General features: G+C 35.8%; 2 protein-coding genes across 11 annotated transcripts in view; one reads left to right on the forward strand and one right to left on the reverse strand.

Moving 5' to 3' along the window:
• LOC124948913 (G-protein coupled receptor Mth2-like) lies at window positions 1-10,619 on the reverse strand. 5 transcript variants are annotated; one of them, XM_047493237.1, is made up of 8 exons: window positions 10,517-10,619; window positions 10,018-10,436; window positions 8,447-9,547; window positions 2,567-2,808; window positions 2,031-2,188; window positions 1,662-1,895; window positions 1,174-1,443; window positions 1-1,073 (listed from the first exon to the last, which is right to left on the reverse strand). In XM_047493237.1, exons 3-8 carry the CDS (start codon window positions 8,486-8,488, stop codon window positions 631-633), a joined length of 1,389 nt encoding a protein of 462 aa, XP_047349193.1. In that variant the 5' UTR covers window positions 8,489-9,547; window positions 10,018-10,436; window positions 10,517-10,619; the 3' UTR covers window positions 1-630. The 5 variants fall into 5 exon arrangements, with proteins under 5 accessions (XP_047349193.1, XP_047349194.1, XP_047349195.1 ...); XM_047493238.1 differs by having other exon boundaries at window positions 8,447-9,544; window positions 10,018-10,573; XM_047493239.1 differs by lacking the exons at window positions 10,018-10,436; window positions 10,517-10,619 and having other exon boundaries at window positions 8,447-9,566.
• Window positions 10,103-20,390, forward strand: part of LOC124948905 (uncharacterized protein DDB_G0283697-like) — an 18,155-nt gene continuing 7,867 nt past the window's right edge. For 5 of the 6 annotated variants that reach the window (XR_007100898.1, XR_007100900.1, XR_007100901.1 and 2 more), the window contains exon 1: window positions 10,664-15,230. Coding sequence is in view for 2 of the 6 variants with exons in the window: in XM_047493220.1 (XP_047349176.1) it covers window positions 11,773-15,230 (3,458 nt within the window). In the remaining 4 variants the exon portion in view is untranslated. Of the gene's footprint in view, window positions 10,294-10,399; window positions 10,560-10,663; window positions 15,231-20,390 lie in introns of those variants that run through there. The other variant, XM_047493219.1, reaches the window with a different exon arrangement.

The raw sequence follows: 20,390 nt of genomic DNA on the forward strand, positions 1-20,390 counted from the left end.
TGTTATTCACTAAGCTTTTGATAATATTAGAATGTTCTTTTTCTCTTTTCTTTCTTGTTTTTTTTTTTTTTTTTTTTTTTTTAATCTTACTTTTACGAAAAGAATCTTCTCACGTATTATGTTATAAAATTCAATTCATAATTTCTTCTAAGATAACAGATATACGTAAAACTCAATAATTTTCAAGAAATAGGAATTTAAATTTTCTTTACATTATATATTCATATTATATTTTGCCGATATGTGTGTGTGTGTGTGTTTTTTTATAAAAACTACACACGTCGAAAGTTAGAAGCCATTATTACGACGTATTTCTTTCTATTAAATAATATAAATAAATCAATTAATTCTTATAAAAATCGATCATATGCATGTCGACAAATTTGAGATTATTCGTTGAAGATCTAATATTTTCTCTATTAATTCGCCTGTATAATAGAATTTCAAATTATATTAATACACATTATATCTAATTGATTGTATTAAATTTAAACCTTATGCATATTACAATCGAATAAAATCAATGATTAAGCATATATAACAAATAATCTTCATACATGTTACCGTCATATTATCGTTTGATCGTTTAACAAATCTTATCGTTCATTTGTAACTGTAAGAAGATTAAAATTAGGAATATTGATTAGTGATTGGAATCGAAATTATCGATTTTTTATCGAAATTACGAAATTCTTTTATCCTAAACCAAATTAAACCTCTAATTGGTTGACGAAGTACGAAAAGGCTGAATATAAAAACACCATGCAATATATTCACTAGATCCAAAGTTAACCAATCGAAGAAATAAATATTGGTCCACCAAGATATCAATTCCAAGGCCCAAGTTAAGGTCATAAAGAGAAATAATACTATGCAGATCATAAATGTTTTCTTCAAATTATAAAACACCATTTGTTCTTGCCGTACGGATTCTTGATTTATGATTAATCGTCTAAGTGCCAGATCTTTTTGATATCGGCTTATCGTAATTCCCGTTAGGATAAAGAATATTAAATTGATTAGCAAGAGAAATCCAATTGGGACGAAAAAGTATGGCATAGTTTTACTGTCCGCTGAAATGACACATACGTATGTATATATAAGAAATATTTTTAATCGTCATAAAATATCTTTATGAATTATTATTTAATAAATAATTAAAAAAGAACTTACGTTTAAACCAACAGCTGTCGTTTTCGCTAATGAAGTTTGGCTTTATATATATCGTCGGTATCGTCGGATTTAGATCCATTATTAGTGATACAAGAATAAGAATACCCGAAGATCCCCAAGCCCATATCGAGTAATAAAAAAAGAGTACATTAGGTTTTATTCTTTGATAGGCATCATGATGAACGTGATTTTGTATTAAAGACCATGTCTCGATACACATCACGTTCAACCAGAAATAACATGCGACGAACGAGAATTGTACGACGAAGGCTGTAAAAATCGATCATTTAATAAATTAATTATAAATAAGATAGAAAGGAAAAGAGAGAGAGAGAGAGAGATTATATCGTATTACTCCAAAATGGGAAAAAATAGAGCAATAACTTATGAATCCAAGTTAATTACTGGAACAACATCGTTCGACTCTCGATTCCTTTGTGAAATCCCGATCTAACTATAATTTAAAATTGATCATTTTCTAAACGTACCAATGGCCATGCACGTATCACTCGTCCAATGTACACCACCGAGTTGTGTAATCGCTAAAATAATAAATGCTAATGCGAGACACCCGCAATAGTGATGAAGTATTTTACCATAGACGTCTCTTAATTTAGGCGTTATCGAATAAGCTATTATGGTTAGGATTAGAAATGATACGGCTATTATAAGTCCGCAGGCATAACAAATTATCTGTGTGCCTGCCATCAATATTTTACTATCTGGAAGAAAAAAAAAAAAATAAGAAAATAAAATAAATAAATAAATAAATCGAAACGTGCATTTTTTTTTCTATCCTTGACAATTTTACAATGTTAGGATATTTATTTTTAATTGGACGTTTCCACATTATTTACCTATAGAAGAGCATACCACAGTAACAAGATTTAACGTTGGTGTTACATCCATGCAATAATTTATACCAGGCATTAGCATGGAATGCTCATATAAAGGAAAATATATCGAGCCATTTCGTAAAAGATAATACGTATCATTTTCCGTATTTATGTCGAAACTGAAACAATATATTCAAAAGATTAACAAACAACTTCAAATTATCAAATATTTAAGATTTAAAAATTTAATACGTCTGATCTATCATATATCCCGATGTAAAATTCTATTTCGTCGGAAATTGTCTTTACAATAATGAAAAATTTATCTCCGGAAAATTCTAATAAAAATTATGATATAATTTGCGTAGAAAATTTTTTCCAGATAGTATAATGTTTCGCTTAAAATCAATTGCGACATGTTTATATCTTTTCTTTTCTGTTGATTATTGATACAATCGAACAAACGAAGGAAATAATAGTGAAAATTTATTAATTTATTACGTAGAACGAATGAATTGTTTTCTTATTTAAATAAAGAAAAAAGAAAAAAAGTTTACCTTTCATAACGACAAGGATAACCAATGAGTGCAACAAAACGATTAGCTTTTTCGCCCAAAGACCAAGTACCAGATGAATTGAATTTGCAAAAAAGCGGCGAGAACGATGAGACCGAATAATAGTTCGAAGGGACACATTTTGGACTTTGATCTTTATTTCGAATAAAAATTTGATCCGTCGAACAACATTTCGCTATCAAAGGTAGATTTTGGTATTCTTTTGGTATAATAATCTCGTTCTTCTGTGAAAGAAGAGGAAAAGAGAAAAAAAAAAGGAAAAAGAGAAAACAAAAAAAAAAAGCAGAAAATAAAAATCATTTCAAACGAATATAAAGGTCTCGAAAATATTGAAAAAGTGTTATCTACGAGAATGTACTTATGTAAATCAATAGCAATTTAGTAATTAAAATTTCATTCTTAGGCTCGCGTTACACGTAGAACTGCGAAGAAAATCGAAGTCATCGGTTCGATAACGTATATAGATACTACATACTATTCATTCCATATACCTATCTGGCATTGAATAGAAATTTTTCCAATAAAATAAAAATTAACGTACCAATGTAATAGAATGAATAACGGGCAATAAACCTTCGACGATAATCAATTTCGATATTAAAAGGAGTCTTATAATTAACGGCACCAACGAATACGATGAATTATGCATAATTCCGTAGAAATCTTTTCGTCAAACTTGTATCTTGATAATCGTCAAATTTCTTTTTCTTATCAAAATATTCACTCGTAGTTGGAAAAGATCATACAATTAGACGATTAATTTAAAGAAAACTTCCTGAAAGAGTTAGCCTACGTTCAACGATGAAAAGCGAAGACTATTATTAGTCGTCTAGTCATAAATCGGTATATTCCTAATCTCTTAATATTTTTCATTCAAGTTAATCGACGTGCCTAGGTATATACGTTTTATCTTGTCATCTATGGTGTCCTTTTCTTTTTCTTTCTTGGTATAGTTCCAACCACGTTGTGATACTATCACAGAGATTATCAGCGTGTGCTATTTCCGTATGAACACGCCATTTTTCTTATTAATGTTTTTTTCCTTATTGAACATAAACGCTTCAATAACAAAACTAAATCATTATATATATATATATATTTTTTGAAAAAGCTGCTATTTGTCGGTCAAGTATATCTCTTATATATACTCCTCTACGATAATAATTTAACACAGACCTATTCTATATATGCATATATATATATATATATATATATATATATATATATATATACACGTTCGCATACAGAAACATGGACACAGTCAAATCTCACAGACGAATCATATCAATCATCGTATTAATTAAAAATATTATCTGTTAAGATGCAAGAAAGAATAAATAGTTATCGTATATTTAAACGATCAATTACATATTAATTTCTTTTTCAGAGACACATTGACATTTCGTTTTCGTTTGAGAAACATGACGAAGATCAATAAAACCGTGCGTTCTATAAATCGAATATATCGTTCGAAGATAGGAAGACGACACGTGTACAATGAATTTCACGATTCGTTTTTAAGTACGATTAAACAATACAATTAATGAGAATCGTTCGTAAAAAATAAACACAAAATATTATAATATTTCGATTGTTTTTTAAATTTCCATTAAACTTTTATAAATTATTCGCAAACATTCGCTTTGAGAATTTTTCTTAATGATTACGAGCGACAACGCGATAAAGAATATGATTTCGCGTAGTTAACGTTTCCACGATTGGAAAGAAACTGATCACTTTCCTTGAAATCTCTTTGATAAGTTCAATCATTCATGAGATATATAATATATATTAATCTTACGAAAGATATATATTAAAATAACACCATTTTCTCTTAGATTTTTTGTCGTAAAAAATTTTTAAATCGAATAAAGAAATATCGTCCCTTTAACTTTATATCCGATCCTTTTCTAGAAACGTAACATATTTCTTATCTTTCTTTATTTTTTTCTTTGTATTTATTTTTCTTTTTCTTCTTTTTTTTTTTTTTTTTCTTTTTCATTTTAAGAGAAACATACAGAAATTTGATTTTATCAAAAGATAAAAAGTAATCAAAATATTCAGTGCTTCCAATTGACTCATCTAGCATATATTACGTATGTATATAGCATACGCTAGCATTATTAATTTTATAAGACGTCAAATAAAAGATCTCCCACTATGTTTTCATAAAATGTCACGCGCACTTTCCACCCACGTCACACGTTTGAGCGTTCATCTAGATTTTTTATGTTAAATCCTTTTTTGCTTTGTCTTTTTAACTACGTTTCTTTATTCTCTCTCTCTCTCTCTCTCTCTCTCTCTCTTTCTCTCTCTCTCTCTCTCTCTCTCTCTCGGTATCAATTGTAAGAATCAATACTTTCAAAGTATTCAAATGGTTGCTGTGGTATCAAGAAGGAAAAAAAATTCCCGCATTCAGGAAAAAACCTTGATTATCATCGAGCATACCACAAGTATATTTTCAATAATCACATTTTTCTTTCTTACGTTTTTTTTTCTTTTTCTTTTTTTTAGAATGAAATTATAATCTCGGTGCAGCTAGAAGAACCCATTCATTTGTGACTAGTTTATAAACGTAATCATTTATATATATATATATATATGCAATAATTACATTTTCTCTTATAGACCGAAGTTGTAATCTCGGTAAAGCACAAAAATCCATTTATTTGTGACTTGTTTATAACTTAACCATTAACAACACTTTTGAAAAATGTTTAAACTTCGACGTAAATTTTTAATATTTATTTTACGCTCGACCAAGAATATTAATCATTCTCCGCGTATATTTAAAGAGTCACTACGTTGACTAGTTTATTATCATCATTCGACTTAATCTTCATAGATCTCTACAAACGTTGGAAATTTGTTCCGCGTTTTCTTACTTCTTCGTGCATGCTTTTCGTTCTGTATATAAACAAAAATAAAAACTTCGATATACAGAATGTTTGTTGTAAGTAAAAATTTCGATAATCCTTAGAAAAATATGTTACGATTGGATAATTGATCGATTCTTTTTTCATCTAAGAAAAAAAAAAAAAAGAAGAAGAAAACAAAGAGAAAAAAAAATTAGATTGAAAATAATTTTCAGATCATTGAATTTTTACACAAATAAATTTACTATATCTGTATAATTTTGTTTAATCTGAAATTGTTGATCGTTCCTAAATGTATATAATTTTCTCTCTCTTTCTCTCTCTACCTCACTCTGACGCATAAGTTTAAGAAATAAATATTAAGACAGTTCCAAAATGTTTTCGGATCGAAATAACTTCTGTATTACACCTCTTCCTCTGAATCGAGTTCGTTGAACACTTCAAACCAAAGTATTCCAAGACTTGATTTCGAAGCTAACAAAAACATTCTACAATAAATTTAACCATATGATTAAAAACACCGATCAAACGTGCTGCTGTGAAAATTGTGGAAAATATCGTTTATGCGAATCCAAAAATTCGGGTCCAATTCTTGACAGATTTTAATGAACGAGTTCTCGTTTTAAACAAAAAGTGCACTTTTTCAAATTACGAAGAAGATCTTTCGTACTATCTTTTTAATTTCTAAATTGTACTTTTAGGGAGACAGTATTTTTTTGGAGATGATTTTTTTTTTGCCAAAAAAATAAAGCTTATATATATATATATATATATAAAAACAATTAAAAAAGAAAAGAAATTTAAAGAATTACTCTTGAATGTTTTCATGGAATAAGCAATTATGAAACAAGGAGCGATGAATAACTTCAATTTATGTATTATTTCTAAAAACCAAACATATATTTAGATCTATAAATTAATATATATATATATAGAGAGAGAGAGAGAGACTATATAATAAAACGAATTGAAAGGCAGAGAGGTTAAGCTACGATGACTTGAATACTTGAAAATCAAATGAGTCGACTGTCGCTGACGTAAGCCATTGTTTTCAGAATTACTGGTAATTTTCCTATGGAAAATAAAAGTTACGATTGAATTTCATAAGAATATTTTTAATTTGTTTCATTTTATTTCGTAAAAATATAGAGAGAGAGTGACAAAATAAATAATTTTTTTTAACGATGCCCTTAAAAAAAAGATACGTTTCATCTCAAATATTTCCTTTTCAATTATTAGAATTATGTATCATACAAATTTGAATAGAATCGACGTTTTTCAACGAAGTATTCGTTTAAGTGCAGACAATAAATTTTCTTTTTAAATTTGAATTGTCTAAAAATATTTACAAATATAAAATCCGATTAATCGTAAAATGTTACTCGTTTTTTTCTTTTTCTCTTTAATATTCTCATGGATTCGATCAACCGATACTTTCCTCTCGTACGTTTTTGCGCGACTTTTGAAATTTTAAAAATTGTCTCTTACGAATATAAGTCCGCTCTCTAGGATAAAATGTAGCAAACTTTAAAGTTTTATCGATCGGTAATACAGAGCTCTCCTATGTTTTATTAAATATATACTTTAATAAATTTAACTTTTAAAGATTTCCATTGATCAAATTGAAAATAATATAGATATATGTAAAATATTATTTATCGTAATATCTCCTATCTTAATTTATACGATTATCAATATATCTATCTAACAATGTATTTCGATTTTAAAAAATGCAAATATATTCAAATGTCTTTGATAAGAAGTGAATAAAAACCGCATGGTAACTGTATAACCATTGCTTTGGTGTATCCTATATCACTATCTAGATACACTCTTGTGATTCCTTACACCAACTCCCTCGGATTACCTGATGGAAGCCATGTAACCGACTTTATCACTACCAACTTAAGTTAGATAGCCGGAAACATTGATTTTCGGAAGGAACAGAGAAAAAAGAGAAAGAGAGAGAGAGAGAGAAAGGGGGGGAGGGAGAGAGAGGAAAAATAACAAAAAAATATTAGTTTCTCCATTAATTACATTAGGCCGACAAAATTGATCAATTCGAATTATCCAATATGGATAAAAAAATAAATGAAAAAAAAAAAAAAAGAAGAAAAAAAAGAAAGGAATAAAAAAAGAATCTTTCCGAATCAATCAATTTAGCCGGTATCTATATAGATCTTGTTGTTTAAACGAACAACAAGATTTCTTTCCCCATCTTTCTTTTCTCTTTTCTTTTCTTTTTGCCTTCTTTTTCTACTTTTGTTTTTTTTCCTTTTCTTTTTTTTCTTTTCTTTTTTTCCTTTTCTTTTTTTTCTTTTCTTTTTTTTCGTAAAATTGTCGTACGAAGGTATCATATTGGCCTTGTTAAGAAGAAAATTGTCGCGAGTATCGCGCGAATCTCTTGGGTCTTGCGGTGACGTCTCCCTTCTACGTAAAGTACATTCGTTCAATGGCGGACGAAGTCCACGTGACCTTGTGCGGCTCACCTCGCGGCCCCCACAAACACCGCGAATGCGTAGAAGGAAAAGAAAATAAGAAAAAAAGAAAAAAAGAAAGAAGAAAAAAAAAAGGAAGGAAAAAGAAGAAAAATACTACAAAGAGGAAAAAAAAAACAAGAAAAAAGAAACGAGTAAGAAGAAGAAGAAGAAGAAGAAGAAAAAGAGAAGAAGAGAAAGAAAAAGAGAAAGAAGAAGAAGAAGAAGAAGAAGTAATAGAAAGAGAATCGTCACGACGTTGAGGGCGACGATGACGATGAGGAGAGCGAGGACGTAACGTTTTCGTTGACGAAAAATGGAAAAGGCGGAAGTATGAAATTGGATTGAAAGTATGAACCGGTATCGACGTTATTGTAGCCATATTGGAAATGCGGATTGCATTTCGATCAATTTTCGTCTTTCTCTCTTTCTCTCTCTCTCTCTCTCTTTCTATTAAATTTTCGCCCTTCACAATTTAATCAATTAATTAAAATATATATCTCCTTTACTTTATACCACGATATTTCGTATTCCGCAGATTCCCCTAACATTTGCAATATTCGGTATTTTCATTTTTTTTTCCCTGTATGAGGACATAGGGTGAGTTCGTTAAGCCACTTAATGCGTTTCTACGTGATTAAACCTCCCTTTTTCTTTCTCCGTCTCTCTCTCTCTCTCTCTCTCTCTCTCTCTCTCTCTCTCTTCCCTCTCTCTCTTTCACTCTCTCTTTATCTTTTTCAAACAAATAAACTAGTTACGAAGACACATTAACACGACTATCCTAGAATCGTGACGCAGTAAATGTAAAATCGGTATAAAAGTGCCAGCACGACCGACAATCTTTTACCGACTTTTTTTTTTTTTTTCATTGTGGCATTAGCAAGAGCCGTATTGTACGGATGCTATTCGTGTAAGTAAGGTACGTGTAGACGACGCCATAATAGAATCATTTCTGATACGCTTTATTTTATATTTATTTTCTTTTCTTTTCTTTCTTTCTTTTTTACTTTTTTTTCTTTCCTTCCTTTTTTTCTTTTCTTTGCTCTTTCTTCTTCCATCATACAAAAAAGATTATACGATTGTAAGAGATACGATATGATACGTTTCAGATACAAATGGTAATAACAAAATCATCCAAACATGGTACGCCGTTTGACGCCATTATAATTGAATTTACCTTCGGTGTATATAGAGTGTATATACATGTATGTATACGCGAGTATGCATATATACAGGTTGTATTTCCCCTCCCCCCGTTATCCTCACTCTCACTCTCTCTCTCTCGCTCTCTCTCTTACTCTTTCGCTCCGTATTACCTCCCCTTCCCTCCTCTCTTCTCTTTCTCTTCACCAATTTCTCTCTCTCTCTCTCTCTCTCTCTCTCTTTCTCTCTTACACACGCTCGCTCGCTCGCTCACTCACTCACTCACTCTTTATCTATCTCTACTCCTCCTATTCGGCTCATTCCATGGTCGGTGCTCCGGTCGTGAGCAGCCGGCTCGGAGTAAGGGGTAAGAGTATACAGTATCGACCCAAGACATTTCGTCGCCTTGAGGATATATCAAGCGGAATTTTCCATCGACATAACGATCCCAGCTAGGCTTTGTTCTTCTAAAACAAAAAATTAATTATAAAATTTCTTCAACTGATGTAAAAAAAAAAAAAAAAAAAAAGAAAAAAAAAACTGAGTTTAATTGTTACGATATGTATTAATTTACATTGTCATTAATTTATATTCTTAAATTAATTATTTCGATGAAAATGTATTGGAAGCGCGACTGGTAGCGGTATGTATGAATAATCAAAACAAGTCCCGATACTTTCTCGTTTACGTAAGTCGATTAATATTAAAAAACCGTATAATGTCTGAATGAATAATTTCTTTCGATTACGGAAGATGAATGAATAAATGAAATTGATTTATTAATGTATCAGATATATTCATTGGTTTTATCATTTAAAGTTATTAAAAAGTTTTGAACACATTTAAGAATTTTTCTTTTTTCTTGGTGATTTTTAACAGTTAACAAGTTTGATTGTAATTTGAATAGGGAGCGAAAAAAAAGGAAGAAACGAGGTACCGGGAATAGAGACGTTCCTGTATCACGATCCCGCGGAGCGGGGGTGGTGGTGATGGTAGTGATGGTGGCGGCGGCGGCGGTGGCGACGGTGGTGGTGGTGGTGGTGGTGAGGAAGGCAACAAGGAGGCACAGCCAGTAGCTCCCAGGCAGTGAGACCGCGCGTAACGATGTATAACCGGCATCCGTGCGTCCCACGGCGTTATGTCATAGATGACAATCCATCGACGTGAAATTTTTAATGTGTCTTTGATATCGGAACTCAAGGTCAAGGATAACGTGAGTGTTTTAAACCTAAATTATATCTTAGAGTACGAATGAGCACTTGACACTACGCCGTGCGGATCGAATACGTACCGTTTCACGCCAAAGTATTTTCTTTCAGGTATACAAGAGGAGTCGAAAAAACCGTATTTAGAATCCTTCACATAAATTATTTGGGTATTTAGTACCTGGTATTATTCAGTGTCGAGTAACGAGCTACCTTTCTTGCTGCTATTACCTGCATCGTAGGTAGAAGAAGAGGAAGAAGAGCTTGGGCTGAGGTGAATTGGTCGAACACAGTGCTGCCAGTTGCAAGCTCTTTCTCTGTCTCTCTCTCTCTCTCCCTCTCTCTCTCTCTCTCTCTCTCTCTCTCTCTTACTATCTGTCTGTCCCTCTCTTTCTATCTATCTCTATCTCTCGCTATCTCCCTCTCGCTCGCTCGCTCGCTCGCTCGCTCGCTCGTTCGCTCACGCTCCATCTATCTATCTCTCTCAACGGAGTCGACGCCGAAAGCTCGATGCAAATCGACGCCGTTGAATCTCTTCGATGAAGATCGACGTTAGCGTCGGTGGTTTTCCTTCTCTCTATTTCCCCTCTCTGTGTCTACGTGTCACGGTTCGATAGCCAGATGAACGTCGCCGACCCCAGCAGCATCATCAGCGTTGGCGTGTACCTGGAGAGTATAGGAAGTACGTCCTCTGAAACGGTCGACCGCTCTGCTACCGGATGTCAACGAACTCCTCGTAAAGAAGAAGCTTTCTCGTGCATGGCAGAGAAAGAGCTGAATTTTTACGACGACGCTAAAACTATTCCTAATTTTTTCGATGGGGACGATAGTTTTGGTAACACAACGATACGATCTTACTCTATATCATCGCAGCTACGAAAGAGCTGATTCGATCGAAAATCAATGATCGGTCATTGACTTTCGCACATGCGGCTTTCGATGTCCGTGAACGACGAACGATTGGTACGAGAAGTGTAAATCGATGTCCAGCTGACGGATGCGCGCGATGCGATTGGTGAACGAATGTTCAGGGGAATGTCATCGTTCGAAGCTACAAACAAGTACGTTTACCAAGTACGCGATATGCGACGATTTAAACTCTTATGATACGTATTTCATACGATAGATGTCCTCTGATATAATAAAAACTATTCAAGGAAGATTTCCACGTAAGGTTGTGCGACGTTGAAACTCTGACGGTTGCCAGATAAAAGAAAGCAGATTTGAAGTACCTGTAAAAGTGCACTAGGAACATAGTACGATTATCTTTCGAAGAAAAGAGGCAAAGGAAACAAAAAGGGTCGAGGGAGAGGGAGAGGGAGAGGGGGAGAGAGAGAGAGAGAGAGAGAGAGAGAGAGAGAGAGAGAGAGAGTGGATTAGACGCTAAGCGATTTTAAGACAAGGCTAATAACGGTAGAATACTGGTGAGTTTTAGTCAACATTTGCTGGACGAGTGGCGGGATAACCACCGTTCTTTGCATGGAGTGATGAGCGGGGCCCCTGCACGGGGCACAGTGCCCCGACGTCAAAGACGCCATCATCATCATCATCATCATCATCATCATCATCAGAAACATCCAAAACACGCTCGAAAGGAGCCTTCCGAGGAACCGGAAGAAAAACGGCCAAAGGTCAATCCGATATTCCTTTGGGCCTCTCAAAGGGAACAGAGAATAGTCGAGGTTAGATGTGAGGATTACGACAAGAGAAATCGTATAAAATTAACGAAAACCGCGCAAGGATGGCGTTCGATACCGAGAACGACATCGAACATGTATTCTACCGGTCTTGGTGCAAATCAAGAAAAGAAGACTACACCGGCGTGTACGTCTTCGAGTTCGAGCTTGAACGAAGAGAAAGAAAATGGCAAGACCGTAACCGCAACTATCAGAGATAATAATTTAATAGATAAGGGTAAGAAACGCAGGTACGAGGATTTTTTAAAGGACAAGAAATATTCACAGGATTATTTCCCATTGGAGAATCTCCAAAATGGAGTCCGAGTTATGGCGGATTGGGAAAGAAATCGAAGAAGGGCCTCTTGTTCGGAGGATGAGGAGGAGGATGAGGAGGAGGAAGAGGAGGAGGAGGAGGAGGAGGAGGATGATAGCGACGAGCAGGATGACAATGAAGACAATGGAAGAAAAAAGGATGATAGCTCCTTTACTTTGGATACTACGAATGATTGTATAAAGGCGAATGGTAAAAGCAATCTCGAGAGATTGCAAAAAGACGTACACTTTCAACCGCGAGTGGTCCTAGAACATCTTCACTTATCTCAGCTACCCGATCACCACCATCATATTTTGTTACGAACGGACGATAAGATCGTTGACGATCCCAAGGATGCCGGTGATAATTCCAACGATAACGAGAAGGATAGAGAAGAGGACGAAGACCCGAATAACGAAAGACAAAATGAGGATATCGGTGGGGAAGATGAGGATGAGGATGAGGATGACGACGACGACGACGACGACGGCGGCGACGATGACGACGACGATGACGACGACGACGACGACGACAACAACGAGGAGGAGGAAGAGGAGGAAGAGATTAATGACGATAACAAAAAATGTCGAGGAAATAAGGAGGGTATTCAAGACATATTAAATATGATAGATGCCACAGCCTCACCCGTTTTAGCAACCGACACGCCCAGTGCCGATTTACCAATGCACTCTACGAAAACTTTCGAATTAGTTTTGAGTGAAAACGTATATCAAAAAAAGATTAGCGATAAGAAGAATAAAGACTTGGATCCTGCCTTACCTAATTCGGTTAAAGGTAAATCAAGGACAGATTTTATATCCAATTATCAAAAGGAAAATGTTGAAAATAACGATAATATTAATGATTGTGATCAATTGGAGGTACACGAGGAAAAGATACTCGAACGTTGCAATTCGAACATCGACGAAAAAAAGAGTCACGTATCGAAGGAGTCTACTTTTGTCGATTGCAAAAATAATATTGATGTGAAATCTTGCAAAGTGGTAGAAGCTGACGGTGGTATTAGTCGTTCCAAGTCCGAACCCAATCCTCTTCACAAATGGAAAAATAGTTTGGCTATGAACGTATCCGAAGTAGACGAGGAAGCACCCGATGAACCAACGAAGATAGATTACAGTAGCAGTTCAAAGATATTGAAAGCTCTTAGAAATACTCCAGGACTTTCGGTTTCGATTACGACGGCCCATCCCCAAGAGGGAACGAAAAATTCAATCGTACCTTCCTCCAGGCCGTCTTCGAAAAGTTCTTCGTCAAGCAGATCGCCCGATTCTCAGGCAGAAAATGTAGAAAAACTTTTGAAAGGTTCCATGATCGATTATTCGTCAACGAAATCGTTCGATGCCCGTGGTCAAGTATTAAATTTACCTCGAAACCTTCCGGGCTTGTCGATCGTCATACCGAATTATCGTTATCGCAACGTATCCAATTCGCAGTCAACGACGAATACGGCGTCTCCAAAAACGAAGGACAGGGTGGAATCGCCAGAAAGTACCGTCAATTTTCCAAAAACTGACTTCCCGCACGAGGAGGAGGATGAGAGGGATCTCGAGGACGACGAAGATGATTACGATTCTCAAGTTTTAGAAGATCTTAGAAGACAAAAAGCCGATTCTTTGGTTTACGATAGCGTCGATAGTGGCTGTTTTCGCAGATCGAATTCTAGAAATAATCAGGATGACAGAAACACTCCCATAGAAAGTATTAAGGATCGTACGGACGGTGCATGGAACAGTTCTGGTCGAAGTAGCGAAGCTCAAGCAAAGTGTAAGTATCAGGATGTGGAACACTTTGACGAGCAAGTACTTGAGGAACTTAGATCTCGCGGTACAGTAGTTTCGCCCCAACCTAGTGGTATCCCATGTTCGCCTGCCTCCAAAAGGCCTTCCTCGGCGTACTTGGAAAGACTATTACCCAGTCCACCTTGTTCGGTGTCCTGTTCGGAGGATGCGAAGAACGATTTGACCTTAAAGGGTATTTTGTCATCGCCAAGTTGTCTGGAAAATAAAGATTATGATAAGAACAGGGAAACTACGTCAAATCGATGCGAGCCTGTAACCAACGAATATATGACTAGTCGGTCGGATTATTCCAAAGATAACGAAAAATCGAATGGTGGTACGCGTAGAACGGTACGAACCTTTCACGAGCATTCGAACGTTCAGAATCAGGATATAAAGAATACCAATGGAAGGCCAATGTCGAGCGGTGATATTCATAGTACATTCTTAATAAGCGATCGTACTGCGTTAAAGAAGCCTATGTCGGCCGAATGGGCGATTAATCGGCTAAGAAAACAAGCTGGTTATCATAAAATTTTAGTACGATCCAGGATGCAATCGGCTGAATATCAAGAAGCTTACGCGACGTCTACTAGTACGGACAAACTCTTGGATCCAGCCAGTCAACTCAGAGAACTGATAGAAACGTCCGGTCATTTAATACCTGATCCCCTTTTAGTACCACGTGACTATCTTCCAGCTTTGGCCGCGGCACCGGCTACCGAAATTCCAAAACTTTTAACCTCGAGACCGGAATTAAGATTACCAGAAGCATTAACAAGGCCGGATCTATTAAGAGATCCAGATTTATTAGTGATATCCTTGACTCATCTACAACATGTGCTCGATCACGGAGAAGGTCCTGTCTCCAGGTCACGACAATTCCAATCCAGGATCGGCAATGGCGTTAACAAAGGATCAAGTCACGTTAATCACAATGGTATCAGGAACGGTACGCAAATAAGGCCCAAGCTTAGTTGCAAGCCTATCGGCACGCTGATGCCGGCGCCTATCGATCTCTCTAGCAATCGCCGCTCCAGCCCTTATCCGCCATTACTCAGGGTACGAACTGGATTGCTTAAACAGGAGCCGGAAGTAAGCTCTACAGCGAGTTCGCCGGATGATTCGCAACTTTGGCATCCCCTTTTTGGCAGGTAATATTTCATCTATCTTTTTTCTCTCTCTTTTTTTTTTTTTTTTTTTTTTTTTTTTTTTTTTTTTTTTCCAATTCTTGTTAACGACCTTTGTTGTCGCTGTCGTGTCCTCGATTTCTCCAGACACATATCCGTTTTCTTAGAGTTTATTTAGGACAATGTGGAGAAAAGATACGAAGGCCACTTTATATTAGATCGTCTCTAGTCTTCTAGGCTTTTTAAATGTAGAATCTACGAAAGTTGATACATCGTCCGTCCTCTGCAATTGTTTTATCGCCTGATACGTGACCGTGAAGCATTCACTTATTTCGCAACGTTATCAAATATCTTCGTTCGTCTCTCTCTCTCTCTCTCCCTCCCTCTCGCTTATGAACAAATGGTGTCATAATGCGTGGTTCAAATTTTTATGCTGTGCAAGATTTCTTTAACATCAGATTATACAATATTTAACTATATAGAAAGGTCCGTCGCGACGCGTACGAGAATAATTCTTTTGCTCCTTTTATCCTTCGCATCATTTTTTTTTTTTTCCCGTCGATATGATAGTTAAGAAAGAGCCATTTGGACTTTCGCGATGGTTTATGCATACAGCTCGAAGGAGTGTACGTATGTGTGTGTCTACGTCTATGTATATGTATGTTAGAAAGAAAGAGAAAGAGATATATTCTGTCTCGAATATCTGGCGATTTCATGGAGAAGGAGAGGAAATACTGCGACAAGCGCCGTCGGTGACAGTGATCATTTGCATTTTAATATCACCACGCAATGGCGGCGTTACCGGCCCTGCTCCACCTCCGACCTGTCAACTCGCTTATAACGAGCCGATCAACGTACGTATACGGCCACTGCTAAATTATTTAAACGGAGATCGGAACGGTCTTGCACTCGTACTGTGTTTCTCTTACACCTTTTCTTCGCGTTCTTCGCGTGACCAACCATGAGAGAGTCAGTACTCCTTCCTCTCGGCCATCGTGACGGCCATCTTGCATTATCATCATCAAAGAGAAAATAAATTCTATTCGTTCGTTTAACCCTCCCTCCTTACCTCGTTATCTTTTTTTCTCTTTTTTTCTCTTTTTTAAATATATATATATATATATATATATATATATATATATATATATATATATATATATGTACATATATACCTAATACCCATTGATATCGATTTTCGTTCTCGTTCTTAGCGGCGTCACCAACAGCGGGCTATCTTTTAAGACCATCTCAAACTGCCCCTTTCCCATCAACGCTAATTCCTGATAGCTAATTGACAATAAAGACCATTCTTAATTAGGAGCAATACAGTCTTGCGATCGGCCATTGGCACTTTAGAAAACTAGGTCGACGCTTCGTTTTTTGTCCTACGTTAGACTGAGGCGCTTCGTTGCTTAGTTGTGCGATGCAACTGCTAAATGATATTTCAAATTTATAGGGTCCTATTTTAAATAGTTAAACAATGACAATGAAAAGCAATCCCGTAATGACGTTTTACTTGTCGAACTAGACAACGTAGTATGAGATGGACGAATCATCTCTCTCTCTCCCGCTGGTTCAAAGTGATTTTACTTGGAATGAAAGAAAGTTAAATAAAAATAAAAATATATATAAAGAAGAAAAAATAGAAAAAAGATTAGGAAAGTCCAAAGATTCATCTACGCAGTACGGTATTAAACCGAAGTCGGAGAATGATGCGAATAAGCTTAAATAACGGATTACTAAGCAATCTGGTTAGATCGTAAAGTCTGAGTTGACGGGATCTTTCTGTATACAGGATGGCCCATATAAAATATTACGAGCTATTTTCATCGAAATCATTACGAGTATCAACTTAAATTTTTTTTTTTCTTTCCTTTCTCTTTTTTTTTTTTTTTCTTTTTTTTCCTCTCTCTTTTTCTTTTCGTACATATACGAATATTACGTTATCAACTTTCACGATAAAGATGATATAATCGTTCAATCCCACAAACTGTTATATCTTTTGAAATAACTTTTGACATAAAGGATTATCAAGTCCAAATGCAACAACAACTACAACAACAACGTGAATTCACATAAAAGATTACTTAATTAAAAAATGCAACAACGATTCGATTGTGTAAAGTAATTTGTTTACAATAGAGTGAATTAATCGTTGAGGAAAATGTTAAATGTGAAAATTTAGCCATATATCCTTCCTCCGCTCGTCCCTCTATTCTCTCCAAACAAAGTCACGCATACCCACTACACACACGCATTATATTTTCCAAGCATAATACGCACGTGTTCGTACATATGTATTGGTACGTCGACATTGCGCCGAACTGTTTCGTACGTACGCCCTTTCGCTCCGGCAGAGCACTTGTGTAAATAGCATTAGGATGCTACTCTCCGCGTAGCGCTCGACGAGCGGACGGCTTTAATGAGAGGGAGAGAAGGAGGGGGCTGGGAGAGAGTGAGAGAGAGAGAAAGAGAGGGAGGTATTAAAGGAGGGTCCTCATATGACGACACGAGCATTCATCGATCGCACGACGACGGGCTTTCGAAAGCCTCAGGCATAGTGAAAGAGAAAGAGAAAGAGAGAGAGAGAGAGAGAGAGAGAGAGAGTGAGAGTGTGGAGGGGTTGGTGAGGGTATAGAGGGACGATGAGGGGAAACGGGAAACAGGAATCAAGGATCGTTTTTGTCCGCTCGAAACTTTGTTCCGGCGAACTTTTCGCTAATAAGTTCTTCGCGAGGAAGAAGAAAGGGCAAGCTTTTTTTCTTGAGTCTTTTTTCTTTTTCTTTCTCTTTTCTTTTATTTTTTTCTTTATCATTTCCTTTTTTTTCTCTCTCGTTTTTCTTTATCTCTTTTTTTTTTCTTTCTCTCTTTCTTTTCTTCCTTTTTCTTCCCCCTTTCTACTCTTTTCTTTTCTCTCTCTCTCTCTCTCTCTCTCTCTCTCTCTCTCTTCCTTATTACGCGACTCAACGCAGCCACTATATCAACCACAACTTCAACTTCTGCTTCAACTTCAACATCAACTACAACCTCAACCTTAACTTCAGTTTCAATATCACATCGATTTTCTCTCGTGCATTCTTTCGAATTCCACTTTACATCCCCACGTTCTGTATTCCTCTTCATTAAGAACGATCCAATATGGCGAATTACAAATGAACTAAAGTACGTTCGTTTATTTGATTCTTTTTTTCTCTCTTTCTATCTGCCTTTCGATTCTTTCTGTTCTTCCTTTGCGTTTTTTTTCTTTTTTTTTTTTTTCCTTTTTTTTTCTTTTTTTTTTTTTTGTATTTCTTTTATTTTTTTTTCAATTTGTATCTTTTCTATTTTTTTTTTGTTTTTCTTTCATTTTCTTTTTCTTTCCTTTATATTTTTATTTTTCGAACGAGACAGAATCTCTCATGAGACAGATAGAGGATATTTAGTGGTGTCTGAGAACGCAGGAACGAAGCAAACGAATTGAAATTGTTGCTGGGAGAATGATGCAGATCTATCTCAACGTACGAACTGTACGTGAAGGGGCAGAGTTGTGGGATAGGGAGAAGTTAGTTAGGAGGGAATGGATTAATGGAAATTTCTTCATATCGGTCAAATCTTTATCGTACCAGATACACACACATACACACACACACACACATATATATATACGCACAAATATACGTGCAGGATTAGAGAAAGATGTATACACGTAGAAATTGTATATGTGTATCAGCGTGATTCTAAAGGACCCCCCTTCACCTCCCATACTCGTGGTGGAAAAATTGGATCGGCCAGGGTCGGTATACCATAACGCTTACCTTCACGAACACGAAACCGTCACGATTTACGATGCGTCCAGCTGGATCGGTCGATGCCTGGCCGGCCCTGAAGGCTTACCTCGCCCACGTCCACGCCCACGTTTCCACGTAGAAAGAGAAAATGAGAGAGTTGAGAGAGAGAGAGAGAGAGAGAGAGAGAATCACGAGAATGGAAGTAAATAGGGGAGAGGAGGAGAAAAAGAAAGAAACAGAAAAATGAAAAAGAGATAGATAGATAAATATATATATATATATATATATATAGAGAGAGAGAGAGAGAGAGAGAGAGAGAGAAATAAGCAAATGAGAAGAACAGGAAGAGAGTAAAAGTATCCGCTCTTTTTCTTATTATGCACCCTTTCCTGTGCTCCCTCTTCCTTTTTCTCACTCTCTCTCTCTCTCTCTCTTTTTCTTTTTTATTTTCTCCTTTAGTCTCTTTCACTTTTTCGTTCATCTACATTAAAGATCTACGAAGAACATTTAAGCCATTCGAGTTACTCAACTCTTCGTGATATCGCCGATGACGTCGATTATATAGCCGAGGCAGGTCATTGGTCCGAGGTCACGAAAGTTAGGAGACTCTTCAAAAGTAACTAGATACGAGACCACGTGAGAGCTTGCGAAAGGACGTAACCAGATACAGAATGGCCAATCTTTTTTTCTCTCATTCTCTCTCTCTCTCTCTCTCTCTCTCTCTCTCCCTCTCTCTTTCTTTTTCTCTGTGCATGTTAACATAAAAAAATTCTTAAACGACGAAGGAAATAGAAGGAATAGAGAAGAAATTGGAACAAATTTCTTGTCGATCCCATGTAATTATATACTCGCAAATGATATTGCGATTGCGAGTTACAACGTAGAACTTCGGCCTCGTCCTTTTACATATTTCATTACTATTTACCCGAGTCCGTACGGATATACATACAAAAGTAGATAGTGCGTAGGTATGTATTCAACTTGCATATTCTATTCCGTGCATTCTTTTCTACGAAAAAAAAAAAAAAAAGAAAAAGAAACGAAATCTCTCTTCTCGCTCTTCTCTCTACTTTGAATATTCACGATTTTGCAATTCGAATTCGAAGAAATTGTACAGTCGATAATAAAACAGAATTTTTTTAAATATTCGCTTACTATATATATATATATATGTACTCGTACGTTAAATATATATCATTCTATTATCACGTGCACTTGATATATTGCATTGAAATTTTCTTAGTTAATGCTAATTAACATTCGTACATAAATACGTACAAGACAAGAGATACTTTTGTTCTATAGCTTAACTCCGTCCTTGTATCGTATTCGAATATTTTAAATACCGATCGTGCAAAAGGGAAGAAGATAGTTGCGGCGAAACAACTTGAATAGTTTCTCTGTCTTCCTTCTATCC

Source organism: Vespa velutina, chromosome 4 (assembly GCF_912470025.1).
Source record: "Vespa velutina chromosome 4, iVesVel2.1, whole genome shotgun sequence".
In the NCBI taxonomy this organism is placed as follows: domain Eukaryota; kingdom Metazoa; phylum Arthropoda; class Insecta; order Hymenoptera; family Vespidae; genus Vespa; species Vespa velutina.